General features: G+C 40.8%; 1 protein-coding gene across 13 annotated transcripts in view; it reads left to right on the top strand.

The window, feature by feature from the left end:
* EHBP1 (EH domain binding protein 1) overlaps window positions 1–25346 on the top strand; it is a 206110-nt gene that overhangs the window by 41306 nt on the left and 139458 nt on the right. For all 13 annotated transcript variants that reach the window (XM_074536969.1, XM_074536971.1, XM_074536972.1 and 10 more), the window contains exon 5: window positions 4543–4596. In XM_074536969.1, coding sequence (XP_074393070.1) covers window positions 4543–4596 — 54 coding nt within the window. The remainder of the gene's footprint in view (window positions 1–4542; window positions 4597–25346) is intronic.

Here is a 25346-nt window from a genome sequence, read left to right on the forward strand (position 1 = left end):
AGGCTTTACTGGAAGGTGTGAGCTTGGTGTGGTGATGCACAGGGATGTTTCTGCCAGTCTCCCCAGAGCTCCCTGCTTTCTGGCAGCTCCAATTAAAGCTGATCACAGTTGTATGTGATTTTCTAGACTAATCAGACCTCTGTAATCGGCATTGAAAGCAACAAGAATTGGGTCAAATTTTGAGTCTTGTGCAGTTTCAAGCAGGCAAGTACAAAAGCTGAGGACAGATGCTGGAGAAGCCAGAGCATCTGCTGCAGGTCACTGGTGAAGGGAGATCACACACCCTGTCAGTGTTTGATGTGATTCACTGTGACAGTCCTTAAGCAGTTATTCCCCAAGAAGAAAGACTGAAGATTAGGGCTGGTATGAAGTGATCTAATTGAAAGACAAGCTTCAAAAACCAGGAGTGCTTAGGGAGGAGGCACAGGGAAGGAAGGGAGGAAGGGACTAACAGGCTGAACATCTTCCCTACCCACCCTGGCTGCTGATTAGGAAAAGCAGCAGTCCCCTGCTATGTCCTTTGTTCCAATTACAAGAAATACAAAAGAAAATGTGAATATAACCTGAATTGTTGGAGAAGGTTTACCTTCAGTCATCTGAAACCACTTTGTACTCTGCAGAAAGGATCTTGTCCTTGGCAAGAATGGGTTTAGGATGGGCTGATCCACACAAAACAGAAAAATGTGTCTGACATATCCTTTGCTCTTCCTAAGCCCAGAAGAGTTGACTTTTTGGGTAGTTGTCATGTGGATGGGCAGAATGGTGTCACAGAAAGAAGCTAAGGGGTGGGATTGCAAAGAAAAGCTGATGTCCTGTCTCTTGCACAGTTCCCTACTATTTTCTTCTTACCTGAGTATTACTTTTGGTATTAAGGTCATCTTATGAGACAAAAAAGAGAGGAAAGAAGGGTAGAGGAAAAAGGCTCTAAAACTTAGTTAAAGATGCTGGAAAGGAACATTAAACTGAGACAACTGTCTTGGTACTGAAAATGATGATTGTTTTTTAACATAGAAAAATGAGGAGGAACAACAAGCTGTTCGATCCATTTGCCCTAACACTTACAGTTCTGAGTTAATGGTGAGACCATAGTGAATGTTGGATGGAGTGTAGTTCTGCATCTGGGGTACACTGGTGAAGCAAATATGCAATATCAAAAAAAAAAAAATCTTGTCAGCTCCCCTCATATTACAGTGAGATTGATGCAATTTGTTCCTTGATCTTTTTGGGTAATTTTCATTATTTGCTTTTAGGAAATGGGAATGAGGTCTGTTTATAACTCTTGACTTTAGGTATTCCCTGCTTGTATCTGCTTGCAGGTGAGGTGAGGTTTTGTGTGCCCTGTTACCAGAGAGGGCTTTCATACAGAATTAGAGCATTCCAAAGGCTGCTAAAACCATTACTCCCAGAGTTATTCTTTTTGGAATAGCATTTTTTTCCTAAAATACAGTTACCAATGCTATAGTCCTCAAATAACAGTTTGCTAAGTACATCACATGAGTTTTATGTGGGGAATGAATGGAGAATATAGATTACCCAGTGAGGGAAGTATTTGGTGTTGTGGTGGTTTTTTTTACTGGTATTTACTGTCTTCAAATCCAAAAGAAGATTAAAGATTAGCCAGATTTATAAAAACAACACCTGTAATGGAGACTACATGAGGAAATGTTAGCCCCAAATGTAACATGTTGTTTACAATAGAAACTGTGTTATAACTGTAATCATACAAGAAACTGTGTTATAACTATAATCATACAAGTATCTGTTTACGTGACCACTTAATAAAGTTGTAAGTTAATTAGAAATAGGACTCTCTGTGCTGCTCCTTGGGTTTCTGATAAAAGCATTTTAGTGAAAGAGTGAAGCCACTTATGTGTCTGTTGAAAGGAAATGCTGAGGCTTATGTATTAAAAAATTATTCAGGGTTTTCTCTTTCTGAAGACATTTTAAAAGTGACAAAAAATATGGCTTTAAAAAAAATCTGGGTTTGCCTTTAAATCTGAAATATCTGACACATATGCAAAGTGTTCATATATCAGCATATTTCATACTCTCTGAACATTTGGTAAGGCTCTTCATTAGAGAAGTCCTTTAAGCTTTTAAGGGCTGTTTTGGGGCAATACACTGCATTTATCTTCCTGAAGTGTTCACAACTTGCTTTCAAGTGTATGCTAAAATGTTGAACATGAAGGAGTCTTTGCATTACACAGTGTTATTTTGCTCTGTCAGATGATCAGAAATACTCAGCAGAGCACCTGGTTCTGTAGCCCTCAGAGGTGTGAGTTTTATTGCCACTGACAGAGAGCTTGGTTTGGCTTTATAGATGATTGCCTTGCAGAAACAAAACAAGGAATGTTTTGTTTGTTACATGGGATAAAATATTGGACCCTGACTTTGGAAGCAGTTTTAGGTCAGCCTGCAAGCTTGTCCTAATAGCTTTTGGGGGAGGTAGGGGAAAAAATTGAGCAGGATGAAATATTTAAGAGTTGAGTCACTTGTTATGGAGTAGCTTATTAAAACATAAAGTGGTTAATGATCCCATTAAATCTCATTATGTCATTTCATGCTGTATCAAAGGAAGCAATTAAACAGAAAGGTAATTGCCCCAGGTTAACTCTTAAAAATTTTAAGTATTTAATAGTTGGATTACAGAAAGTTAGTTACATCTGTAGAATTTATATGGTATACACCAAACCCACAGGTATTGTGCTTTATTTACATAATGCAGAATTCCACAAACCTGATTAATGTGAGGAGATATAATTACATAATCTGATATTTACAAGACATTAATTGGAACATGGAGATACCTCAGTATAATTTTGTATGCATCTTCTTGCCCTTCTGTCCATATGGTTACTGGTACAGCATGTTTTGACACTCATGTGCAGTATTTAAATTAGTCTATTTTTTAAAAAACCTCTTAAAAGATTTACTCATGTATAAAAATGAACCATCAGTTTTGACATAAGTTTTTAGCAACATCTTATATTCTTTCACTGATAGTGTTTTACAGGGAGGCTGTGTGGGAAACTCACTTGGCTGGGTTTTGGAGGAAGGATGCACAGGAGGGGATGGGATAATCTCCTCCTAGAGGTGTTATTGTAGTTCCTCCAAAGAGGAGATTTATTTAAGAGCACCCTTCCTGAGTTTTTGTGTCCTGGAAAAATTAAAAAAAAACCCAAACAACAACTTCTCTCTGGTTGTTGGTGCTATAAGCTTGGTACTTAGAAAATATTTTGTGTATTCAAAGAGAACTAGTTAAAAAGTGGTACAGTACCTCTGTCTACTGTCTGACTTCAAAACAAAACTGAAGTGAAACAAGGATTAAAGCAAAGACTAAGGTTAGGTGAGTCAAGAAGATTAAATGTGAGGCTTGTAGCATTCTGGGAAAAAAAAAAGGATGGTACTAATGGATATAAAATGGGAGCAAATTCTCTTGATGCATTTTGTTAATTTAGAGCAGCAAGATGGAATTGTCAGGCTTGCTGTAGTGTCAGGACCAGTTGCCAAATAGTAGCAAGAAAACTCAGATGCTGAAGGGTCTCATGTATGGTGTTGGGAAATGCTGATGATATGGAAGTGACATTTATCTCCAGAGTGCAAACATCAGGGACAAAGGAGTAATTGAATATTTTCCTGTAACTAGAAATAATAGGATAGGATTGAGGTATAGCAAAAGCAGGTTTCATATAAAAGGAAAGACTCAAGACACATTCTCTTAGTGTGAGAATCTATTTTGCAAGAGTAGAAGTCTTGCTGCAGTTGTTCAGAACTTGGACTGGATGACTAATTATAAAAAAGAAAGTATTTTGTTTAAAGTGGGATCCTTGATAGAGGCTTGATAGGAATGACTTACTGCCTTCTCCAGTGTTATTCTGCTTTCAGACAACAACAATACAGACCACTCCAGCAGACTGAAAGCTCATTAAATTAAAAAAAAAAAGCGCCAAATATATGAACTTCATTGTTATTTTTCTTCCTGTTGGTGAAAATGTTTTCTGATCCTCACATGTGATACCATAGAAATGTTGTGAACTCAGGGTAAGTATTTAAGAAATCTGCAGTGGAAGGAGGTGCTGTGCTGAAGCTGTGACTGGATCTCTGCTTGTGCCCACAGAGTCTGGGCCTGGGGAGGGTGGGGTGTGCATCTTCTCACTCCTGGTGGAAGCAAGTGGCTCCCTCCACTGTTGTCTGCAAGATTTGGATTTGGTTTGTTTATTTGGGAGGTGGAACTTGAGAATTAAAGAGAGATTTATCCTTTTTTTTTCCACTGGATGAAAGGAAACAGAATTACAGGCTTCATCAGTATCAACCTCAAGTTTGTATTTTTAGGAGTCTCTATTAAATCCTCACTGGCAGTTTTACTCCAACTTGTTCATCATATAATGGACATCCCATAAAGCCTCCATCCTAGCTAAATATTTCTCTCTGGCATCTTCTGTGGGTAAAAATAAATCAGAGTATATGAAAATCATGGCTGTTTTGCAGTCTCTTGCATCCTGGATTATTTTTAGACTCAAATTCTCTGGTTTGTTTTTCTAGGATCCCCACGCTGAAGAGTTTGAAGACAAGGAATGGATGTTTGTCATAGAGAACGTAAGCTGGAATGTTGTTTTGGTTTTTTTATACATATAAAATGTAATAATTTAAAAAGATTATAAGGTGTCCAGATGCTGAAAAAGTCTTGAATAAAATTTGAGCAGCTGAACCACCGTAAATCCTAGCTCTGTAGTAATGAAGGCTTATTAAAATACCTGTTGTACAATAAATACCTATGTTACAATTAAAATGCAGGAGAGGGGAGTGCTATACTACACTGCTCAAACTCCTTTCCTGTAAGCCTCAGTCTGCCTTGCATTAGTGTGCTGTGAGCAATGGAGTGAACAAGTTGGAGCTGGGTCATGACTCACTGTTTTATGGGCTGTGACACATTATTTGTGTCTGAGCAGGGCAGTGAACGAGTCAGAGCTGGGTTATGGCATCTCTGTGTCCCAAAGGGCAGCACACCCTTCTGGGCCTGAGTGCCACTCTCTGGGGGAGAGCAGAGCTTCACTGCTTGCCTTGGATGGCTGAGGAATTTGGGCAGGATGGCGAGGTGGGACCAGCAGTGAGGAGAGTCATGAGCTGCTCCCTGGGATCCCTCTGCATGTCCTGTGCACCAGGAACACCCAAAAGCTGCTCCTGTGGGTCACCAGCTCCTCCAAGGCCGGAGCTCCCAGAACTTCTCCAAGAGAGCTGAGTTCCTGAGGGCTGCACAAACAACAGGCTTTGCCAAAGTGCCCTGCTGGACACTGCACAGAGCAAGTGCTGCATGAAGTACTTTTTTCCTTTCCCTTCTCTGTTCCGGGCAGCAGCTTCCGCTCTGGGGCTGCCTGGCTGAAAAAGGGGAAGCTGCTTTACCCAGGGTTGGCTTGAAAAGAAACTTTGTCTTCAAATGTGTTTTAAAGGATTGTGGTATCAAGACAGTGTTTATTGCTCATTAATATAGTTTCATTAAGGACTGTTGCTCAGTAACATAATTTTAATGCTGTTTTTAAACAAAAAAGAAATTGCTTTTCTACCACATAGCACTGAAGTGTGGGGAAGCAATGGATTTTGCATGATATCTTTTTTTACCTAAAAATGCTTCTTTTTCTTGTCAATATTGGAAAGTGATTTGAATATCTAAAGTTAAGGTTTATTCCTATCACCAGTAGCTGAACATTTAAAAGGGCTGAAAGCAAAATGCTTTATTTATACTTTTGTTTTAAATGTCAAGTTTCTATTTTCACCTATGACACTTGTTAACACAAAACATAGTTTAGTTACTGTTTCCTGGAGTTTCCTTTTCTTTCTCAAGTAGTTTATTTTAATCAGGGAAGTCTCCATCCCCAGTTGTCACCATACAAGTAGCTGTGGATAAAACAATGTCAGTGTATTTCTCAGCCAGCCCCTCTGGGTATAGCTGGATTTCCTGTGACTTGTGGATGAGTTTTTTCCCAGGATTTTATATGTAGACTGAGCTTGTGTCCTGCTTTTTTACATGTCAGTGTATTCCACGTAGAGGGAGCAGCAGACCATCTGCTGCCTGCTGCTCTTGCTCTCTGCCTCTCACCTTTGCTGAGCTGTGCAGGGCAATCTTTGTTATGTGGGAGCTTCTTCACAACCTCAGAAGAACTGCCAAATAGTGACATAGGTAGATGTTTATTCTTTGATTGGAGGATACAGAAGTAGTGTCCTCAGAATTATATATTTAATAGTTTTACCACAAAAATTACTGAGAGCTAAAGAAACTATAAAACTGGCTGCTTGCAATCCACCTCGTTTTCTGGCTGCTTGCAATCCACCTCGTTTTCTCTTTTTTTTTTTTTTCTCCTCAGTGGAAGAGCTGGAGAAACTCTTTTCCCAGGGTAACAGCTCCACTTAGTGGTGGATGAAAATAGATGTTCATCGGTTCTAGCAAGTCACGGGTGTTCCAATGGCTGGCTGACATTCCAGAGCATGGAACACCTGCCTGTTAAAAACAGGGGAGCCAGGGAGGCAGGAGGTTGTTCTCCTCACTCATTAAATTACAGGCATTTGCCCTCTTTGGGCCTAAAGTGTACTTTGCTTGGGTTTACAACAATATATTTGTCATTACCCTGGCAAGACCAGGTCACCTGGGAGCATGGGAACATTCAGAGTACTTGAGACCTTTTCTGTCTTGTCCAGGGATGTTTTCTGTCCTGATGGGCTGCAGGGCTTCCCCTCCTCTTCGGTCAGCAACACTCAGAACACAAAATACTGAAGTCTGAAGAGCTTAGGGATGTGCTTTAATTGTGAAGCTATGTGAATTCTGCTAGAAATTTTGAGTTTGCTTCTTTTTTGAATTAGTATTCAGTCAGTCTCCAAAATAATTTTGTCATGCTTCAGTATGACTGAGCAAAGACCAGGTAGAAGAGATACACAGCTGCAGTTTGATGCCTTTGCAGGCAGATGCTACCAAATTCCAAACAAGTTTATTCTGCACTTTCAGAGGGATTTTTAAATAGTGATGAAGTGATTTGTGCAAGAAAGCCATGCTGTAAATGAAAAGGAAACAAGCTACTTGATTTTGGTGGTTGTGTTCTTGTTGGGGATGTATGTATATTATTTTGTGATCCATTACCTTGATTATTGTAGATTTTTTTTTCTAGCTGTGTTTTATTGCCTTAGCCACTCTTTATTTGTATTCTAGTAGGTGAACTTTGTCATCTACTGTGTGTATAATCCATAAATAGTTTGATTGTAGAGCAGTTTCTTACCATTTAAATCTTTTCCATCAGCCTTTTCTATGTCTTTATCTCCTTCACAGCTGTGTTCTGTGTATATTTACTGATAACTTTCTTGTCTTTAATTTAATCTCTCTTTAACCACAATCTGTGTAATTGATTATCTGCTTTTATGTCATGAGGCAGTTATTGGAATTCTTTTGGTGTTTTTTATGTTCTACTGAGTAATAACACTGAGTGTTCAGGTTGGCTGTTGCAAGTAGGAGAGCAAGAAATTCATAACCAAGAATAAGACTTGCTCATGTGTAGAGTGGCAGTAGGCTTTCAAAATCCCACAGACTGGTGTTAGTGTATTTTGCCTATTCCATTTAATGAACAAGGATGAGTTGCCTTCTATTTTATAAGCCCCTTTCTCTAGTAAGTGACTTTTCTCTCTTATTGCTTCTGTGGGTAACTTGAATACATGCTATTTCCACACTTGGTTTCTGCTGTTTCCACACTTGGTTCCTTTCACTGTCTGAGCTCATCCAGTGTCCCTCAGAGGTGCCAGGAGGGAGGGCAGTTTTGAAACAAAGACTGCACCTCTGAGAAGAGTTCAGCTGACCTGAAGTTTTGGGCTGGGTTTCCTGGTCACTGCAGATTGCTTAACTAATGGGATGAGAAAAGGATAGGAGGTAAGAGAGGAGGTTTAAATTGGTCCAAAGATGTGGGAGCTTTCACTGGCTCTATGTACAAGAACTTTGTCTCAAATAGAAGTATCTGAAGCAATGGAAAAAAATGTCATTTTGCTTCCTAGCATGCTCAAAGCATGGAAAAGTGCATAAGAACACCCACTGAAGACAAACCTTGATGTTTACTTGTTTGCTGGCAGTTTTGTAGACAGTTAATTCCTACATTTTTAATGAAGCCTAAAGTCTTGGAATGTTTTCCAACTTGAAATTGCACAGACTATGAAACAAGTTTCCCAGCTTTTTGTGAGAAATATTTTTGAGCCCATGTGTGTGTGTCTAGCACAGTAATATATTCCAAAGTTCATAGTAGGCTTCTCTGTCTTCCCACCTGTGCTTATGTTTCACTGTTGTCCGTAGGTCATTCCTGGTGCTCAGGGCTGTGGTGAGCAAGTCCTTTCCAGTAGGAAATTCCACTGGCAATAATTGCTGTTGTTCCTGACACAAACTGTAGCCCTCTTTTTATGTGGCAGGCTTATTAAAACTTGGTCTTTGCTAATTCCAGACCTACTGACTTGGCAGATGAATGGAGAAACATGCTCCACCTGTTGTTGAAGCTTTGCTTGTACATTCCTGGGAGTTGGAACTGGAGGCAGCCTCACCTGTCTTGTACTGTTGCCTCAAGGCAGCATAATTCCAGACAAACACTTGCCTAAACAGTTTAAAAAAAATTTTTTTAAGGTGGGCTCTCTGCAGCACTGCCAATCAGCCTCTTCCAATGCTCCATTGTCCTTGTGGGGAATCATTCTGGCCCAAATCTTTGTTGATACAGTTTAGGCTGCTCTTGGTTTTCTTAGCAATTGCAGCTCTGGAGAGCAGTCTGCTCTCTGTGGCTGGAGGCTCCCTCCTTCTGCCTCTGACTAATCGGCCCCAATAATGTGACACTGTTTACATGTGGGATTTCACTTCCCGTGATTGCATTAGCAGGTCATTAGCATTCTCTTTCCACAGATTCGTTTATGTGAGTGCTCAGTGTCCTCTGCTCCTGCTGCCCATGCCTTTCAGGAGCTAACTGTGCCCAGCTCTGCTTGCACTCTGTCACCTGCCTGGGGAAGCATTCCAGGCAGAATTTCCAGGCTGTTCTTACACTGAGATCTAGGAAGCTGGACTGAGTTCTGCATCTGTCCTTTTTAGAGAGCCTTTGAAAAAGCTTTGATGCCTTTTTTAGACACTGTTTTCTAATGATGCCTTTTTGAATAGACCCATGGAAACTTCTGGAATGAGAGAAAAAAGCAGTCTAGAGTTTGCTGTTCATGCTGGCCTTCAGGGAAGAGTTACAAAGAGTAATGAGTTTAAGCTGAAAAAATGAGATCTGACTTTTCCTTCTGTTTGTCGCTCCTGTGTAGCTTCAGGAACCCCAGCCTAGAAAGAGTTCTGAATTGGCTTCCACTCAAATATCAGCCAAGCCTCAAAATAAAAGAAACAGTAGAAAACATTACAGAACAATTGACATAATCAGCTTCATTTTATTGGTACATGTGTGTTCTTTTGTAATTGACATCCCCCAGTCCACCCTTCCCCTGGTGCCTCTGAAATTCTGGATCATGGTTGCTCATGATAATTTCTCATTTTGAATGCCCTGGAGCATGTTTTATCACTCACAGGTTTGGGGAGATTATTTCTCTCTCTTGAAATGCCTGGCATGACACCACTAATAAAGGTGACAAATAAAGTGAAAGTAATGGGAAAGAGAGGATAGGTGGTGGGACATAGAAATTAATTTCTTTCTAGTCTTAAAGGACATCAATTTTAAATGTGATAGACTAAAATGAGGTATTAGCAAAAACTTAAGTTTTCATCAGATACAGCTCTGAATATGTTGTTTTCCCGATGAATCTTTTAGAGAAAAAACTCATTTGAATAGGGGTAATTAGCCCAGAATTTTGGTGAAAGCATACTTTTTTACTGAGTGGTTGAATATCTTTTACTACAGGACTGCTGCAGCACTAACTCTGCAGGGCAGGTTTTGCCCTGCATCGAATGAGAGCTCAAGTCTAACCTTCCCACCTGGGTCTGGAAATAGATGTTGGGGAGAAAATGCCAGCATAGTTTAGGGAATTGAAATTCTGAGTCCTGCTGATGCCATTTGCTGGAGGAACATGGGGGAAAGGACTGACTTAGGAACAGGATGAATTCCTTACTTGCTGATCAGTTGCTATATCAGAATTTATTACAAAATCGTGGATATCTCTTCTAGTGCATCTTTGTACCATGTGAGAGCTGTAGTTTAAATTGGGTATTTCCTTTATTTAAGAAACAGTAGTTAAAGCATCTCTATGCATTCATTTTGTATTTTTTGCTTGAAGTAATTTTTTGCTTAAAATAATAATTGATTGGGTTAGCTTTTTTTTTCTGAATTAAATGTCTGCATTTAATATATTTAGAATAGCTTATAGTTCAGACATGCTTTCCTGGTCCTTTAATTCCCCTGTCATATTCTGCTGTGTGTGATTATGTGAACTGTGACTAGCTGCCTGTGTAAATTAGGCTGAGTATTTTGGTTTAGATATAGCTAGGAATTAAATGCTGCTTTGTCAGCTGTCTCGCTCTTGTTCTGCTTTAAATGTAATAGAGATTCAGAAAACCTCTTTTACGTTTAGTTTTTGCTTACATTAAATATTTAGCACTTTGTTCTAGTTGAGAAATCTCCGAGATTAAGCTTTTGGAGCAAAACTTGCAGAAATTGTTGTCTTGATTGGCTGCTCTGGTTGTAAAGGAACCAGGGTAGGAAATCTTTCTTGGAGGCCTGATCCTGTGCTTTTCCAATAATATATTGTTTTTCTTTCTGTGCTCCATGATGGCCTTTCTGGGCACTTTTAACCAAAAGGAAAATACCGTCAGGGGCAGGGTCCTGACTTGGGAAAGGAGCAGGAGAGAGGCTTCTGCACAGATCACTCTGCCTTGGGGTGTCTGAGAGTGGGTGACTTCCTTGTGTGTCCACACTGACCCTACAGGAGCCCCTTGCTTAAACAATCTCCTTGGATTTGGCATCCTCCCTGAAAAGTACAGAAGATAGTGGAAGTGGATTGCACTTGCTTGAGTTCTGCTGGAAAAATTCTACACCAAATGCTGCAGGACAAGTAAACTACCACTTGTATTTAGGGCAAGTGTGAAACTGTGGGTGTTTTCCCCTCTACAAGGCCCAGCACAAAGGGGAGGCACCAGCAGCCCTGGTTTCAGGCTGAGCTCCATAAACCTTTCTGAACAGCACAGTTAATTAATTGATATTTTGACCTGCAGGCCCTCCTGTATCCCCAGGCAAAGCCTGTTAGTGTCCTGTTAGGACATACAACTTACTGTCTGCGATGCCATTTTCCTTCTGACCAAAACAAGACTGTGCCCAGATCACGTGGAATTAGGGCCACTGTGAATCCTTTCTGTCATCAATACATAATAACCTATTAAAGCAGAGTGACAAAAATCTTATTTAAATAAGAATTTTAAAGAAACTGCTAAAATAACTCCTAATATCTAATTAACTTCTTACACTTTTTATCCTGAATAAGTGTGAAGTGTGAGTCCATCAATGTCCTCTCTACTGTGTTTTTTCAAAAATAGTGATGAAAATTTTCTTTTGGTATTCAATCTTCATCTCCTAAATGAAATGCAGTGCCCAAACTGTGCTTTAAATAGTGTTATTTCTGATGCTGGGTAAATAGCTGCACTAAGTGCATCTATATCAAATATAATTTGGCAGATGCTCTGGCAATTTTGAAAACTGTATTACAGCATTTTGGCTTAACATTTCCTGGTGAAGGAGATATCTCATTTTCTGGTATTTATGCTACAGTTACCTGGAAGGGTCTTGCAAGTGGCAGCTGGGAAGAGGAGGATCCTGGGCTCTGGGCAGAGCATCCCGGGTGTGAGGGTCTGGCTTTGTGTCTCACAAAGTGTGGTACACGAACATACACGGCAACATTTAATTTATACAGTTATTATTGATTCACAGCAGTAAAGTGCAACTGTTTTCTAAATTGCTTGGGACCATTTTGTTTGGGTTTTTGAGGGGAGGCTATTTCCTGCTGGAGGAATCTGTCTCCTATAGCCAAGTTGTACAACGCAGCTGATTGGAGTTGCTATCAGTGGTGTCCCTTGCCAGCTGGAGGGGGGAAGCTGATAAACAAGGCAGACAGCTTTGGAAACAAACCTCTAATACAACATTAGGCATGTTTAAAAGCAGCAGTGTGTTTCAGCCACTCTTAGCACATGTTTATTCATAGGAAATCAGCAGTAAAATGCACTGGCCAGCGCCTGCGAGAGCTGGAGTCTGCATGAGGTCTTTTCTCTTTCAGACATCAAATACACAAAAGTGTCTTGGTGATTGTTTTACAGTGGGGTTCTAATCATACTCCAGGCATAAGCTGAGCCAAGCAACTTGCCTTTTAATAGAAAAGTGTTTGCTTTTAAGCTTGTTCAGCTTGCCACGTTTTTTCTGGTTTTCCGTGTCTGAGTGTGTTTTTACATCTCCATACAGTCACGGCTGTGTGTTTGCTCTTGATGCGGTTCAGAATATCATTATGTAAAATACCACCGTCTGGGGCAGCATTATGATGGATAAATTTCATTTTTGACCTGGTAGCTGTATGGTGTTAAAACAGCAGCGTGTGCTGCTGCCATGTAGTACAAAATATTCTGTATGGAAAATGGAAAAAATGGCAGTGCATTTAATGAAAAATGTTTTTGACATAAGTCACCTTCAAAGGCAGATAATCTGGGAGTCAAATTGAATATTTTGGTTGATTTGAGATAATACCTTGCAATTGCCTGTGCTCAAGGTATGGAAATATGTGTCAAAAAAAGAATTAAAATATCCATTATTGTGTAAAATGTAGCTCTGCATTAAGTAACTGGATAGGATTGTACATGCAAGCAGTTGTAATTTAACTGAGGGCATATTATTTAAAAATAGTGGCCAGCAGCAGAACTATAGCCAGCTGACAGGAAAATAAGAGTTCTGGCTTCCTGAAAACCCTTGTTATTAGGAAAACCATCTGGCAGTGTAATAGCTCTGAGTGTTATTTCTTTCAGCCTCTTATCTTTGGTTGTTAGCTGTCTTAATAGAGTTTTAATATAATAGAAATTAATTGACCTCCATAACTTAATTGATGCCATTTCATTCATTTCCCTCCCAGCATATTCTTCATTCTGAATTGATGCTACGCCATCACATTGTGTTTTTCCTGTGAAGATTCTCCTTTCTTACTGTTTTGCATTATCAATATCTGATAATTGATGAGCCCAAATGTCTTCTTGAATCTTGCCAGGCAGTAGAAACAAACCTTTTCTGGTTTAGCTTAAGTATGGTGGCAACCTGAGTCTTGGCTGCAAAGATTGCCTGAATAAAATGGTAATGAATAAGTTGCTGCGAAGGGCATTTTGTAACTTATCAGTGTTTTCTCTGCTTCCACATACTAGCATAAATATAAATAAGAGTAATAAAGAGTAAACTGAATTTTTGTATGACTCATACAGAGTTGCATCCCTGAACTTAAAAGTTGCTGTTCGGATCACGGTGGTCTGTATGTCCTGGGTCTGGCCAGGACAGGGTTAATTTTTGCCATCTGGGAGGGGAACAGAGGAGGTTGATTTTCCCCAGCTTCTCACTCCTTTTCTTCCTTCAGGTCTCTTATAACAGCTTTTGAGAATCTTGTATTTCCCTTGGATGCTAAGGAAAGCATTTTCTTGTTGCTGTGTCTGCTGTGCCTTCTCAGTGCAGTCTGTGCCTTCTCAGTGCAGTCCACACCTGCTTAGTCAGGACAGAGATTTCTGGGAAGGTCACTCAAAGGTCTGCCCCAAGGGTGGACAGTGCCATGGAATGTGGGAGAAAACAGGCCAGTATTTGGGGAAATTCTCTGCTCCAGTGATTTGGAGGTTCACCCCTGAACAACAAGGGAACCCTGGTAACGTGACAGAGTATTTGCAAGGAGAATGCTGTGGCAATTCCAGAGAGGAGCAACTTACTGCAGTGTTCTGCGTCCTGGCTGCTCTTCACCAGACACAGTTCAAGACTGGACAGCACCCTCAGGAGGAGGAGGAGGAGGAGGAGGAAGTCAGACCTACAGGCACCGTGGCCACTCCAACTGAGCTGAACCAGAGGGACAGCCTGTACAGAGTCCTGTACAGAAGGAGAAATCCAAGACCAAATCAGTTTGCATAGTGAGGGATGAAGAGGAAGCAGGGCCCTCACAACAGGAGGAAAAGGCAGGGCCAGAGATACTCACCTGATCCATGCTCCAGGCAGAGCTGTGAGATGAAGATTTCAGCTGCCAGACTGGGGAGCCCCTGGTGACCTGGCTGCTCCAATGCTGGGATATCAAGGCCCATGCTATAGAAGCCAAGCACCTGGGATCCCTGGAACATGGGCATTGCCAAGGGGATTGGGAAGAGGACAGAAACTCTGAGTCTCTGGATGCCACTCCTGCCAAGTGTGTAGCAAATGTCTCCCAAGGGTGATCTGGTGGTGTGCACAGGCAGGTGGAATGCCATGGAGGAGGGTACCTGGTACCTGAGACAGCTGTGCTGGATGTAATCTGTAAGGGATTACAGGAGTCCCCTGTAGATCCAGATGAGGTCCAGGGGACACAATCCTCATGGTGGAAATTTGTACAGAGCATGCCATTGTTGTGTGCCAGCTCACTGGTGTTGATGTCAATGAAAGGAGAACAAGCAGTGCTTCAGGTGACTGCCTGACTCCAGCAGTAGGGAAACCATCTCTCTGCCTCCCTAACATCTTGTGTCTCAGCTGTGGAAAGACAGTCCAGGACTGTGGACAGACTGAAAAGACTCGAGCAAGTTGGAGAGGAAATGTCCCATGTCCCACCAGTGCAGACCAGAGTCTCTGCTACTGGGAGCAAGCGGGCCCTGCTTGAGAGAGGGGGTTCACACCATGAGGTACCCTGGGGTTTTACCTGCATGACCAGATGAGAACAGGAGGAAGTGGGATGGAAAACCCACCTCTGCCCTGGCAGCATGGGTATGTGAGTTGGGAGGAGGAATGACCACCACAGGAAATTCTTTGAGGGTAAATGCAGCTCCAGTTTCCAGTGGGCAAGTCCTCAGACAGGAGGGGGCAGGGAGTGAGTGCAGCGTGGTTTGGAGAGTGTCAGTGGGAACACTGAATCAGGAACCACAGCACTATACTTCAGCAATGATATAGATATAGAAAACAAGATTCATGTACAGGCTGAAGATGGTACAGTTGTGTGTTACATTGCACTGTTAAATAGCAGTATTTCTGCTTCTGGAGGGCTTTCTGTAGACTGGAACTGAGATCAAACCAACCTGCCCTTCCTGGAGTGTGGTAGAGTGGCAGACTGAGCAGGATGGATGGCAGGTTTTCCAAGTTTGTTTTAATACCATGTGCAGCATAGCCTGAGATACCAAACAGCTGTGTCTGACTCTGAGGACTTCATCTGGTAAAAATAAATAGACTTACTAGTTTCCAGAGATTTTCTTTAAGCACTCAGTTTTTATAATATAGTTTTAATGATTTCTACTATAAGAGTATTCTGCTCAGCAAGGGATAAGAGTAAAGAAACTCTTAAAGCTTTCCTCCCTAAAGCAAAACAACTCCATGAAACAGTCTCAAGAAGGCACAGCACAAAATTCAAAGAACACATACAATATTTGCCAAACCAGAAGTGATGCTGAAAATGAGGTGAAGAACTGTGTCCTATTTTTATCTGTAAAGTAGATCCCTGAAATGAAAATGAGGTGAAGAACTGTGTCCTATTTTTATCTGTAAAGTAGATCCCTGAAATGAAAACTAGTTATATTTTCATTTTTTTCTCTTGTTGAAGAGTGAGAAGTTATTTGAAATGTGAGATTTGGTAGTGCTTTCTACTTCCAAGTGCTAAATAAATTCTGAAAACAATACATAGAAAAAAATAACATAGAAAAACATCAGAAACTGAGAAGTCCAAGATGCAAAACATGGCTAATGACAATGGCAAGGGGAGACCAAGGGAGACTGGATGGTCAGGCACTGTGGGCAGCAGGGAGAACATGGCTCTTCAGCTTTTTACACTTTTGAGCCAGGCCCTTTCAGAAATGAAGAGAATTGTGTCTGTCTTCATCAATTACATTCAAATCATATTTTTTTGATATTTTCATTGCAATTGCAAGATGGAAGATGTTACTTTATGTGACAGCTGAATTGATGAAAGTCATGCTGTGGATGGACATGATCTAGGAAGACACATCTGGGTAATCTTTAGTTTCATCCCTACCATGCAAAACCTTTCTGTCCCATGATGCGTGCAAAGCTTTTTCTCTATAGTAGCAAAATTGCCACAATTTTTAAAAAGACACCACTCTTCTTCATTGGGGAAAAAAATCTGTCTTGGTGCACTGAAAAGTGAGAAGAAGGAAGTTGAAGGAGGTAATTCTGCCCTTCTCAGTTCTGGGGAGGCCTCATCTGGAGTGCTGTGTGCACTTTTGGGCCCCTCTGTACAAGAGAGTCCTGGAGTGAATCCACAGGAGGGCTCTGGAGATGTGGAGACTGGAACACCTCAGTTATGAAGGAGGCTGAGGGTGCTGGGCCTTTTTAGGGCCTGAAGAAGTCTGTGAGGGGGTCTTATCAACAAATATCAGTATTTGGAGGATGGAGCTAGGCTCCTCCTGGTGGTGTCAGGCAATAGGACGAGAGGCAACAAGCCAAAACTGGAACAAAGGAAGGCCTACCTGAACATGAGGAGGAAAAACTTTACTGTGATGGTGACTAAGTGCTAGAAATGTTGCCCAGAGAGGTGCTGGGGTCTCCCTCCCTGGAGATGGACATCCATCTGGACAATGTCCTAAGTAACATGCTCTGAGGGGACCCTGCTTGAACAGGGGATTGGACTAGATGATTCCAACTGTGGTCCTTCCCCACCTCACCCATCTGGTGAAACTGTGATTCTTTGAAAGTGAGTTTTACTTTGGTTGTGGTTGGTTGTTTTTCTACCGTCAGGCAAAGATGAGTTGGAGTAGCAGGCTGTGGTTTAGAGCTGATGGTATGTGGCAATTCAGCAGCTGTATGGAAAGGCCAGTTGTGTGGGTGGGATGGAATGCTTGTGTTGAAGAATGATCTATCAGGGCATGGTTGCTTCAAACTGCTGAGTAATGCTGAAGATATTCATCACTATCACTGCAACGAAGAGCTCTCAAATCATCCTCAAGTTCAGGATGAGTAGGGATTAACAATCTCTAATGCAGTTTGATTTGAAACTGGGTATGGTGGCACAAGAAACTGTGTTTATTCTCCCCATCTCGTGTGAAACCTCCACTCTGTGACACCCTTCTTGTCCCACTGCTAGCGGGGAAGCTTTTGACTGGTTATTGAGGCTGGTCTCCACTGGTGCACAGTGATGAGCAGCATGATGGCAGAAATTCTGAAGCCTGCTGATCCAGACTGGTGAGAAACAGGAACATCTTCTGCATGGTGGTGCCAGCTATTAGGCTGGAGCTTAGAACTCAAAAGGAAGAAAATGAAATGGAGTGGGACCACCATCTCTAAGCATGTGGATTTGCCCCAAAGCTTTAAATCAGGGCAGAGTTTTATGCTCCCTGCACAGTGTGTCCTGGTGAAAGCAGTGCAGAGCACTAACTCTGCATAGTGCTGGCAGTGTGCTGCAGCCACTTGATGGCAGCCTTTGATTTGGTACATGCCTCATTAGCCGGAGCACAGTGCAGTGTGGCTGGAGTATTTGTAATGGAATAACACGTAAGAACTAAAGACTGCAAGGTATCTGGTTAATGTAGAGATGAAATGAATGAAACAGCAAGGCTAAGCTTTCCTGACCCTTCATGAGAGAATAGATGAAAAAAGGAAGAATGAGGTATTGTGCCGAAGGGAGATGATGAAATTCAAGATCCACACACATAATCTCTGGCTCAGCCTCTGAAATGTTAATCCCTGGCTAGAATTATTTGAGCTGTAGATTGCAATTTATCATCAAAATGGCACTGTGTCAAACAATACTTCTTGTATGTGTGATGTTTAGAACTATCCAATTTTAATATAAAATGGTTCACAGAGCACTGTCTAACATTTAAGTAGCAACTCGTTAAGCTCAGGATATTTTTGCTTATTTATGTAGACTTGTGTTAATCGTGTAGATTTCTCTTCCATAGATCACTCTTCGGGTCTTTTAGCCATGGAGTATGTTTGAGGGAGTGACCTGTTTTGATCAGAGCAGTGACAGGTGATGGGACTACTTGATAGTAATTCTCACACAGAGTGTCCAGGATAGTTTTTTTTTTTTTTTGAGGTGCTCAGTTAATTTTTACAATGAAGAAATCTGCCAAAAATTGTTGATAGCTTAGAAATTCCCAAGATTTAAGAATAATGTTTTGCTGAGTTATGCAAACAATTATTTTGAGGTAACAAAAAGTATTTTCTCATTATGTTTTACAAGCTAGAATGCCCTTCAGGTTTTTTGTTACTTGCTTTTAAAGTATGCCAGTAGAGGGAGTAGAAAAAATATCCTTACCATCCAGTAAGGATAAAATATTTAGCACTAAAATGCAGCCCTTGCTCCTGTAGAAATCTTAGTTTTCATGCTGTAGTCTGTTACTGAAAATAAAATAAGATAAGCACAGTTCAGATAGTTTCTGAAATGTGAGGCCATGTGAAAGAGTGTAATTATTAGACAAGAATGTTTAAATCCAAATGCATATTTAGAAATATGCATTGCAGTAGTAATTTTTTCCCCTAAAACTTACAGCTTGTTGGAAAAATCACAAAGTGATTTTATTGCTACACCAGACCCCAACATGTTTTAATGTATGCTAATTAATTAATTTCTCTTTATTTATTTTGAAAAGAGGCCTCTATATAAATGTGCAGTTAAATTGTGTGAGGCTTCTGCAAGCAGCTTAAAACTGGGGAGGAGCTGTTCTTAATCTCACCTTTTTTTGCTAGAAAAGGTGAGAGACTGAATGAGGAGAAGGGAGGAAGTGGCATGTGAATCATGCCAGCCTGGCAGATTTGTAATTCCTCTGTGGAAGTTGCTTCAGAAAGTGCGGAGATTTGAAGCGGAAACTATTTGGGATCTTCATGTGTTTAAAAAGTCTGTTTCTCTGTGGTGGTAATTAAAATCTCCTCTAAAAAGATGCCAGAATCAACAAGAGATTTTCCAAGTCTTTGGTGTGTTTGGTTAGGAGGTATATGCCTGGCGCTGGGGGATGCAGGCCTGACTGAGCAGTTGTGATGGCTGTGAACTGAACTATGAAGGAGACATTTGTCTTGGAGTGGGACCTTTTGTGTTAATCCTTCCAACCTTTATAGCCAGGCATTTCAGGGTGATATTTAGTCAACGAATAACTTGTATTGTGCACTTGTGATCCCTCTCCATCAGAAATGGGTGACTGTGTAGAATAACTATCAGGCTTAGATAAGAATTATTTTTTTTTTCCTGCACTGTGGCCAGTTTTCCTCAGAGGCTGGTGCTTTAGTAGCACATATTGTTTCTAGACTGGGATTTATAAATTAAGATTTACTCAGGAGATGAACGTCATTACATTGACTGTATCTGTTTATTTGTGCATGCAGTTGTTTTCTGTACACCCAAGATAAACATGTTATCAGAGTATTTCTGAGCACAGATATTCATGTCTTAAAATTACACATACCACTGAAGCTTCACTGCTGTCTGCACAGCCCAGACACAGTAGGCACAGAGTATATAAACACAGTCACTGGTTTTGCTGCTTTAGAAAAGGTATTTTTCTCCTCTGGCTGCCTTTTGCATGTCTCTGTGGTGTGAGTTGCTACATAAGATTGCTGGTTTTGGTTTTTGCTGCTACATCAGCCTTGGTATTTTAGCTGTTCAGGCTTGTGCTCTGCCTTGCTGAGGTTGTGCCTCCGTGTGAGCTCTGTGAGTTACAAGGAGAACAGTCATGCCTTCAGAAATGGGCACGGAACAACATTGCACAAAGGTGTATTTTGTGCTGCAGCATCTATTTTTATTAGAAGGTTAAAGTTTTTGCAACTTAAAACCAGTCATCCCTTAGTTGAGTTTTTGGTTTTGGGGTTTTTTGGGTTAAAAATATGTTCAAAACTTTACATCTTACTACAATCAAGAAAGCTGTGCTTCATTACTTCACACGACTGTAAAAGATAAGACTGGGAAATTCACATTTGGTTTGATAGTGACCTTTAAACCAGGTATTCTGACCCCTAAATTACCTATGAATTTGAGGATCAGATTTGATTAGTTCAGTAGCACTGAGCTATTTAAATGTTTCAGCTTCCATTACATGCAAGATGCCTGGTTAAAATTCTTGTGTCCCATTTTGCAGCATGGTGCTAATTAAATGTAAAATCTGTCTTTAAACCAGAAATTGTACAGAAGCAAGTCACAACAAATGTTGGTGGTGTTTTGTGTTCTGGCTGGAAATGGTATGAAGAACAGCTTTTAGATTTTTCCGGGATGTGTACCTGGATTTCACTGTCAGGGTTTAAAAACTGTTTTCTTCTAATTAAAGATTTCAAGTCGCTGTATATAAAAGGAACAAAAGAGTTTTTAAACTTCTTGTCTCCAGATTTTTTTCCAAGTAATTCTTCTGTATTTTAGAGCTGCAGATATCAGGAAAGAAAATAAATCCACATTTATGTACAGTGCCTGTGGATTTTTTTACTGAAGCAAAGCTAATGGCTGTCAAAAAAAATTCTTTCTGAGCTTACTGTGATGTTTGGCTTCTGTATTTCTTTAAAAGGAGTGTACTAAAAATAAATAGTGGCTATTAGTCCTGTTATGATTTTAAGTCAAAGTTTATCTATCAAGGAACCCCAAACTTTGGTGCCTGAGCAAATTTTGACAGGAGAGCATCAAACTTGAACAGATTTTTGCTGTACATGTTGTGAGCTTCTGCATTCCTGAGCTAATTGGATGTAAAGTGTCACGTAGAATTGTAGTATCTGTTGGTGAACCTGGGCAGACAATAATAATTACTAGGTTGAAGCTTGTTTTCTGTTGAAGCCCAACAGTATACCCTAGTTTTTGTTTAGGATAGGTCTGGTTTAATGCTAGTTTACAATTATTACTCACGGGGCATTATCATTTCAGATCTGTGCATCTACTTTTAAGGTACGCCAATTGCTGTAATTAATTAAAGTGCTGCAGATGCTGCTGGTTAAGCCAATTTAAAGAACAGAGCGTGAATTTCCAGTTATGTGAGCTAGATAATGATAATGCCTTAACGTGGCAGTCGCTCCTGTGAGCCAATTACTGCTCAGATAGCTGAAGCAGGGCTGTGGTTCACTCTCTGCCTCCGTCCATTCCGAGAAGACACGTCTCCTTTTTTATGCCTTTTGCTGCTGAGTAATCTCAGTTTTCCTCCCTGGTTGTGGGGTGGTCCGACTGACAGCTTTTACTCTTAATAAGCTTAGAGGTAATAATCCCAGTCCTGTAGGTCACATGTACAATATGCCTTTTAGTTTCATTTTTTCCTGCTCTCGTTTTGCCAAAACATCAGGCTCTCTGTAATATTATACGAGTGCTGTTGCTGACTACCTGGGACTGAAACACTACTTTCTGATAATTGATTAATGCATGTGTCTCCTAAATGCTTCTACATAACAATATCATGAGATTAAATCTACTTATATTTGTCGGGTTTTTTTGTTTTGTTTTTTAAATTTGCTTTTATTGTAGAATATTTTAAAATATGGATGGATCGAATATTAACTTAATTAGCACTGAGATTTTTTTTAAATCCATAAGTTATGTTAACTTCACAGACAAAAAGTAGAGAAGAAAATACTTCCATTTGAGATATTCTGTTTTTATTAATTTATTCTTGTGTTTGTTTTAGATGGCAAGATGGTATATTAATAAACAAGCCATCAGGAACATCTTTGCCTTTTGTATACATGTGAATTTATTTTGAGGGGAGCTTTGGAATGGTTGACAGTGCTTGTGCCTGTAGCACTCCAGGAATGTTTATGGGGTAGCTGGAATGTGGAGAATAATCCTTTTAAAAGAATGTGTAAAAACTAATTATTTGAAACTGATATTTACTTTGTAGCACTTAGTTTTATGAGTTATAAATTGTGCAAGCCTAATAATGCTAATAAATTTAGATAGTTTCGAAGAGAGAGAAGTGATGTAACACGTGACATACCTGCTGTTTCACTTGCCAATGCCCAGTTTATTGTTTCAGGCTTAGACTGGGGAGAACCTGTGCCATGGAACATTTCTGCATTTCCAGGGCAGCTCTGGCTTGTACCAGGTGGTTTGAGCATTGCTGCTGTGCCAATGCCCTCGGGAGTGGCAGCCCCTCGGCACCGGAGGGGCTGAGCCTGGAGGAAATGAGTGCACCCGAGTTCATATGCAAAGCGGGGAGAGAGTGGAATTTTCCCAGAATCGAAGCAGAGAGAACAGGTTTTCATCCTGGGTGTGTAAAAGTGAAGCCTTAAAGGTCTGGGAGGCCTCAGGGAGCCTGGGGTAGATGCATGGAGAATGGGCCCTGGAGAAAAACAGGGGAACATTGTTTTGTAGTGGTTGAAGCTTGGGCCCAGACGGAGGAGGAGGAGGAAATTGGCTGCGAAGGAGAGTCCATAATTTCTGTGAGGGAGTGGAAGAGAACAGAGTGCACTACTTAGATGTCTCTGGCCTCATTCCAGAGAATGGAAATAAAGACAAGAAAGTGCATGTGAGCATTTATTGCTTTGTCCTTTTGTGTGTTCTTATGTGACCTGAAGCAAAGGAAAAAAAAAGTTTTTGGAGCTCCTTAAAGAAAAAAAAATATCTTTGTCTCAGTTCAACCATCCTCTGTCTGCAAGGACAGGGAGCTAAGTTCACACAGGCTGGAACAGGAAGAGTAAATCTCCACACAATACTGCATAAAAATGTAACCCCATGTGACGGCTGAACCATTCTCAGTATGCTGCTGTCAAAACAGGTGGTTTCTTGCTCAGTCCTCCCTGCTCCCCACTTTGTGGACAGCAGACCCTCTTTGTGCCCAAACTGGTGCTTCCCTGGCCTTTGGAGAGCTCAGTCTGACTCAGCTCAAACATTGTGGTTTTTTTTTTTTCTTTTTTTTTCTGGGTGTTTTCTGTTGGTTTAATGAAAGGAACTGGGCTGTGAAAGAAGAGCCAGTAAAGTGCCATGGTGGGTGCAAGGCAGGAGCCTGTGGCTGGAAAAGTGGGATTGGGTTTTGCTTTGGAGACAGGCACTGTCTGCTGGCTGCAGGCAGAGGTTGTTCCGCTGTGCCTCTGCTCTGGGTGAGGCCCATGAGGAGGGATGGGTGTTCTGGGACCCCTCATGTTCCCCGTGCCCTTCCAGAGCTCCCACCCTGTGCTGCAGCGTGGCTGCTCCCCATGGGCCTGGCTGCCTTCGCTGGCCCATTCTTGTCCTCTACCTGCACCATATAGTGCTGGGGAGACCTCACTCCAGATGGGTTATTGGGCTCTTCCAATACCTGCCAGCTAGCAGGCTCCTCCAAGAGCAGCTAGCTCTTCAATAGCAGCCAGCAAGCATCTCCCTTCGTGGGGAGCAGAGACCTTTTGCTCAGAGACCATGCATAACCTGCTTTGACCAAGTTTCCATCTGTTCTCTCCTGCTATCCAGTGCTGTGATATTTCAGGGGCATCCTCAGAAATCACCTTCTTCCATGTGGAGCCCTAGCTGTCCTTCATAAGCCCAACTTGTGTCAGGATTCCCTTGCTTTGGCTCTTTCTAACCTCTTGCTGTGGTAGGACTGTCTCTCCTTGGCAGTGAAATGGCAAACTCTAAGCTCATGCTTTCATTTTGGTGATGTGTAAGAAAGATACTGAACAGACTTATTTTTGTGGCACAGGAACATTAGCAAAGGTTTTATAAGACCATCAATTGTTGTTGGAAGTTTAGGAAAGAATGAATGTGTGGCCAGAGTAAGAGCTGCCCTTACTCTGTGTAGTTTTACTAAAAAGAAATCCTCTCTTGCAAAAGTATCACAACACTCTGTCTGTGTGTGTGTTTCTGTGGGTTCGTGTTTGTTTTCACGTGCTGTAAACCCCAAGATGGAATCCCCTGGTTTATAAGGGCTAATAATTTGTTCCCAAATTTAACAAGGTGCTTAATCACATGGCTTTCTTTAACTTGATTTAATTACAAGTAGGTTGTGTACTGAGAGTCAGTCTTGCACTTAAATACCTTGCTTAAGCAAGGTGCATCCTTTTGGTGTAGCTCTGTCGCTGTGTTTAATAGACGTGAGGAATTTATGGGCCTTACTGAGGAGCATTTGTGCACATGCTATCCTGTGATAGCTGGGATCAGTACAGCAGATCAGGGCTAACTTTTCAGTTATGATTGGCTGTAAGTTTCCATAAGACTTCTCCAATACCTCTTTATTTTTGTTGAATTTTTGAAATAATAAAAGACAAATTGTATAATTATGGTTTGTTGCCCGTCCTTAATTTTGCAGTCTTTTTTTAAAAAAGGTTTCACAATGCAAGTTATGTTTAAAGAAATCAAATTGTGGGGCAGAACTTGAAAATCCCTTTTTATTATATCCAATTTGAAATAACTATTGTTGTTTGCTAAGACTGCACCAGATTGCTTTGGGACACAAAGCTCTCACTGCCCAGTACTTGCTGAGAAGGAAAAAAAAAAAAAGTGGCAGCTGTATCAAGTTTTTTGCAATTAAAAATCTGGAAAAACTTGTTTAAGAAACTATTAGCCCAAGAACATGCATCTTTTGTCTGTATAATATGCAGCTCTGAATACAACTCTTTTTATCAAGAGTGCAGTGTTTCATATTTAATCAACATAAAATTGAGTGCTTCCCTCACATGAATGTAACACAGATCAAGTCTCAGCCAAAGCAAATAAAAGAATGAATGCTTTGTTAATCATCCATAACTAATTTGTGCATACACAGAAAAAATGAAATCTGTTTTTGACAAGACCTTTTTCATAGGAACAGCAAGGGAGAATTGAACATGTAATGTGCATTAGTAATAGAGAATAGCAATGGGAAGATCTGAGATGTTTGCCTCAGACTACTTCAATTTCTAGATAGTAACAATATTTAACAGAAACCTAAGGTAAGAGAAGGGTGGGTTTTAAGTTGTTTGCCAGAATGTAATAAGACAAACCTGTGCTGAAGCAGACATAGATGGATTCTTGCCATATATTCATAAGTATTGCAGGGAACTGCCCCATATCTCTGTGACAAACTCAGCTAATAGATAATACACAGTGAAGAAAATGTTAAATGCATTGCTTCTTTGCACAGGCAATATGATTGTGTTGCTCTGCTGACAGTGTGGTTATGGTTGATGGGGCAGCTTCATTACAAGCCCCTGTTTTCAGGCTATTGCAGCTTTAACAAAAAAAAAAATTCACCCATTGGACTGAAATTTTCTATGCTTGTCAGCCTTGAGGTGAATTTTACTTTAAGGTACAAAGTTAGAAGAAATCCA

This window comes from Zonotrichia albicollis, chromosome 3 (assembly GCF_047830755.1).
Source record: "Zonotrichia albicollis isolate bZonAlb1 chromosome 3, bZonAlb1.hap1, whole genome shotgun sequence".
NCBI lineage: Eukaryota > Metazoa > Chordata > Aves > Passeriformes > Passerellidae > Zonotrichia > Zonotrichia albicollis.